The 4,843-nt window shown below is 39.0% G+C and overlaps 1 protein-coding gene and 1 pseudogene across 1 annotated transcript; both read left to right on the top strand.

The window, feature by feature from the left end:
- The first annotated feature begins 2,513 nt into the window (after positions 1–2,513).
- LOC106733152 (coiled-coil domain-containing protein 83-like) lies at positions 2,514–3,170 on the top strand. Its single transcript, XM_027770447.1, is given in 2 exon segments — positions 2,514–2,725; positions 2,728–3,170. Coding segments are annotated over 2 exon segments (534 nt in total). The 5' UTR covers positions 2,514–2,634.
- Positions 3,171–3,256: 86 nt separating this feature from the next.
- On the top strand, positions 3,257–3,837 carry LOC102482605 (coiled-coil domain-containing protein 83 pseudogene; annotated as a pseudogene).
- Positions 3,838–4,843: the final 1,006 nt, after the last annotated feature.

Below are 4,843 nucleotides of genomic sequence, written 5' to 3'. Positions count from 1 at the left end.
CTTTCCCTTTGTGTTCATCATTTTGGTTAATTACTGGAAGATGGTGGTTCTGGCCAAAAGGCTAGGTCCTGTATTTCTCCTGTATTTTTCCCTAGAAGATGTGTGTAAAGGAGATAATGGGGTGTTGAGGTCCTCAACAATTACAGTGTTCCACCCTATCTCTCCTTTTAGCTCCAGCAGTCTTTCCTTCACATATTTAAGTGCTCCCAAGTTGGGTGCGTAGATATTTACAAGCATTATGTTTTCTCTGAACTAAGCCATTTACTATTATATACTGCCCTTGTCTCTTCTTATAGTCTTTGTCTTGAAGCCTATTTTGTCTGAAATCAGCTCTCAACCCCAGGCTTTTTTTGATTTCCATTTTCAGGGAATATCTTTCCCAGCCCTTCACTTTAGTCTACGTATATCTTTATCCACAAGGTGCATTTCTTATATGCAACAGGTAGAGGGTTTCTGTTTATTTATTTATTTTTAAATCCATTCAGCCAGTCTGTCTCTTGATTGAAGAATTAATCCATTAACATTCAATGTTATTATCAATCTTTCCAGACCTGTTCCTGTCATTAAGGTAGCCATTTTCTTGGTTGGTTTTTGTTCTTTTATAACCATCCATCTGACTTTTTAGTTTTCCTGGTATAGCACTCCCTTCAGAACCTCTTGTCTGGAGTTGGTGAATTCTTTCAGGTTTTGTTTATCTGAGAATGTTTTCATATTTTTTTCCCATATGAAGGATATTCTTGCCAGGTATAGTATTCTTGGTCAAAATTGTTTTTTGATTAACACTTTGCCTATATTCCCCATCCTTTCCTTGCCTCCATTGTTTCTGATGAGAGGTTCAATGTTAACCTGATGGAATAATCTTTGTAAGTGATTTGACATTTCTTTCTTGCCAACTTTAGAATTTTGTCATTGTCTGTGGTTTTGACCAGTCTGGTTATGATCTATCTTGGAGGGGATCTTTTTGGTTGATTCTATTTGGGGTATTTCTTTTTCTTTTTTTTTTTGAGAGGTGTTTGCTATAGGGCGCATGTGCTTGCCAGACAGACAGAGAGAGACAGAGAGACAGAAAGCGAGAAATCACCCTCCCCCCCAGGGGAGATGGCCACGCTGCAGTCTCTTCTGCTCCATTCTCCTCTCAGGATCTTGGGCATGCACGCACACGCGCCCGGCATGAGTTTTAAGCCACCAGGTCCGGGATGTGAACCACGGTCGACTACATGGGAGTCCAGTGACATAGCCATTACGCTAACTGCTGGTACCCTATTTGGGGTATTTCTTATGTCTGGATATTTGAATGCCTCTCTAGGTTTGGGAAGTTTTCTTCCAGGATTTCATGAAATAAATTATCAATTCCCTCATTATTTTCTTTCTCTTGTAGGACACCTATTATTTAGATATTGGGGTGCTTGGTGGTATCTAGTATCTCTCATATATTATACTCATTTTTCTTGGTTGTTTTCTCAGTCTTTTTGATACTTTTTCCTAGGTCAGAGATTTTGTCTTCTTCATTTGAAAGTCAGTCTTCTGCATCATCTAATCTACTTTTAATACTTTTGAGGGAGGCTTTACATTTCTGTATCACATTCTTCATCTGTAACAATTCTGTTTGATTCTTTTCTGTGGTGCCTATTTTTTCTTTCAAATTGTGAAAGGACTTCCTCTTCACCTAGAGCTCGTTGTCTCTTTTGTCTTGCATCTCTTTTAGTTTGGTTACTTCAAATATTCTAAACAGATTATCTGACATTTCCTTGACTTCCATTGTGTTGTCTTTTGGTGATATGGAATTGATGTTTTCTCTTGGGGGAGAGACATTTTGATGGTTGCTCATATTTCTCATACCTCTGTGATTGCTCCTAGTCATCTGGTGGTCTATACATTCCTTCCTAAATTCTTTTTGGTATCTCCAAGTGTTCAAAGGTGTGCAGGTGTATAAAATTGGTGCTCTCTCTTCTGTTCTGCCTCCCTGTTGCTCATGAGCACTCTACACTGTTGTCACTGGTCCTGGGTGACCCAAAGTCCTCCCTGTTTATAAAGAACAGGTGTTCCTGAAACTGAGCTTCTGAGTTTCAACTCAGGAGCAAAAAGATTGCATTGCATATGTTATCCAAAATACCAAAATCCTGAGAGGTCAAAGGTGAATGTGGAGGGATGAGCCATAGGTCCCGGCTATTAGGTCCTGCAGTGCAGGCAGCCTGGTGTCCAGTAGGGGCAAAGCCCTTTGTTTTAACTGGTATCCAGATGGGGCAGGGAGGGGCACAAGTTCTTGAAGTTCCAAGACACAAACCTGCAGTCCAAGGGCATGTGTGGGAGGTGATGAGCCATGCATCCCAGATGTTAGGCCCTGCAGCATCCAGAAATGCCCTTCCCTTGAACTGATATCCCTGGTGTGAGATTTTAAGTTGTTGGGTCTTGGACTTGAACCATGTGGGAGTCTAGTGACTTAACCATTATGTCATCTGGAGGTCCTCACATTTCTTTTCTTTTCATTAAAAAAAAAATGTTGTCGAGGAGCCGGTGGGCTTGTGCAGCCGAGGGCCTGGAGTGTGAGCCACCTTCAAGAACTGATCCTGGTAGATTCTCTCCATATTCACTGCAGCTTCTTAAAGGTATATTTCTTAATAGTTAACCAACAAAATGGAAAACTCAGGGAAAGCAAATAAAAAGGATGTGCAAGATGGACTGCCAAAAGAAGTCAAAATGCCTACCAGTGAAGCACTTCTCGACTATTAAATAGGCGCTTAAAGGAGGAGCAAAATTGGCACATACGGAACCTGCTTAAGGAACTGAGTGAAGAGAAAACAGAAGGATTACCAGTTGTAACAAGAGAGGATGTAGAAGAAGCAATGAAGGAAAAATGGAAGTACGAAAGAGACCAGGAACAAAATTTGAAAGACATGCGCATGAAAATAACTAGTGCTGAAAAGCTATTTCTTGAGAAGCTTAGTGAAAAGGAATATTGGGAAGACTATAAGAATGTAGGGAGTGAACAACATGCTAAACTCATTACCTCCTTACAGAATGACATCAATACAGTTAAAGAGAACGCAAAAAAAATGTCAGAACATTATAAAATCACTCTGGAAGATGCCAGAAAGAAAATAAATAGAGAAACTTTGTTGCAGCTGGACCAAAGGAAGGCATGGGCCACTCAGAATGCTGCTTCAAATTAAAAATACAACCAAGTATAGATTGCATTTTTATCTGTTGAAAATGCATACATAATTACTTTCTTTGTATTTATCCCCAACTCATAGGCAAAGAAAGTAGTGACATGATGAGTGGATCATTTCAGAGCAGTGCCTTAGACCTTAGTCAGGAAGACAGCACTGGAGACATCCAGCACCTGAAATTGGACAAAGCGGAGAGCTTGAGTGTAGAGTTTGGAGTCTCTGATATGAAATACTTGCTATATGAGGATGAGCAGGATTTCAAGGATTATGTAAACTTAGGCCCTCTGAAAGTGAAACTTATGAGTGTGGAGAGCAAGAAAATGCCCATTCATTTTCAAGAGAAGGAAGTTCCAGTCAAATTTTATGAAGACATCAGCAGCCCAGAAAGCCACATTACGTACAAGATGATGAAGTCTTTTCTCTAAGGCTGAATGCCACAAAGGAAAAGCAATTTTTCCTTAGAGATGGTCTTTGGGAACAGAAGTGTATCTGTTGCCCATTTCAGTAATACTCTGGTCCATTTTAAACCAGTTATTTCTGAAGGTAATAATCACATTTAAAACCAAAGTTCCAAGTACTTAGCTATTATTTTACTTTCATGATATGAATGACAACAAGGAAAGTATATTTTGTGTTTCTCTGTTGAAATATTCAGAAACATGACAGTTACAGGTAAAAAAAAAATGTTGTCATAGGGCATATGTGTTTGCCTTAGAGATACAGAAAGAGACAGTGAGAGGGAAAGTGAGAAAACAATCTCCAGGGTGATGATCATGTTGCAACCCCTTCTCTATTCTCTTCCTGGGATTTTGGGCATGCGTGCATATGCATCCAGTGTGATTTTCAAGCCTCCGGGTCTGAGACAGAAGCCAACATGTGGTCAGCTACATGGTAGTCTAGCACCTTAACCACTATGCAGTCTTCTGGCCTCCTGAACACATCTTTTTATTATGACATTCACAATGCTGTTTGTGCAATAAATACTATAGACTGAACATGTTCCTCCAATATTTCTATGTCAAAATCTTAATCCTTATGATGATAGTGTTTAGGAAAGTATTAGATAATCAAGTCAGAGCTCTCATGAATGAGATTAGTGTCCTTATTAAAGAAACTCCAGTGAAATCCCTCATCTCTTCAGTCATGTGAGGATATATTTGAGAAGATTGTCATCTATTAATAAGGAAATGGCCTGCATTAGACACCAAACATACCAGTGCCTTGATCTCAGATGTTCCAGTCTCTAAATCTGTGACAAAAAATATTTCTATTAAGCAAGTTACCCAGTTTATGCTAGTTTGTTATAGCGACCCAAATTGGCCAGGACAAAAAAACTGGTGCTGAGAAGAAGATACTGTTGTAAAAAATACCTAAAACTATGGAAACCATATTTGAACTGAATAACAGGTAGTGTTTAGAAGAATTTTGAAGTGCATTATAGAGAAAGCCTACATTTTTATAACAAGACTGTTAAAGGTACTTCCGGTAAGGACTCAGAAAGAGAGAAAAGCTGTAGAGAAAAGTTCAAACTTAGACAATATCCAAGTAATCTTGAACAGACTGTTGGTAGGAATAAGGACTGTAAGGTGATTTTCAACCATTTCTCATTCAGAAAGAAGAAACATATTATTAGACAATGAAGGCAAGGTAATTTTAACTTGGCTGAATGCTGT

This window comes from Tupaia chinensis, unplaced genomic scaffold, assembly GCF_000334495.1.
Source record: "Tupaia chinensis unplaced genomic scaffold, TupChi_1.0 Scaffold000138_1, whole genome shotgun sequence".
NCBI classification, from domain to species: Eukaryota; Metazoa; Chordata; class Mammalia; order Scandentia; family Tupaiidae; genus Tupaia; species Tupaia belangeri.
This window is presented reverse-complemented; position numbering and strand designations above follow the sequence as displayed.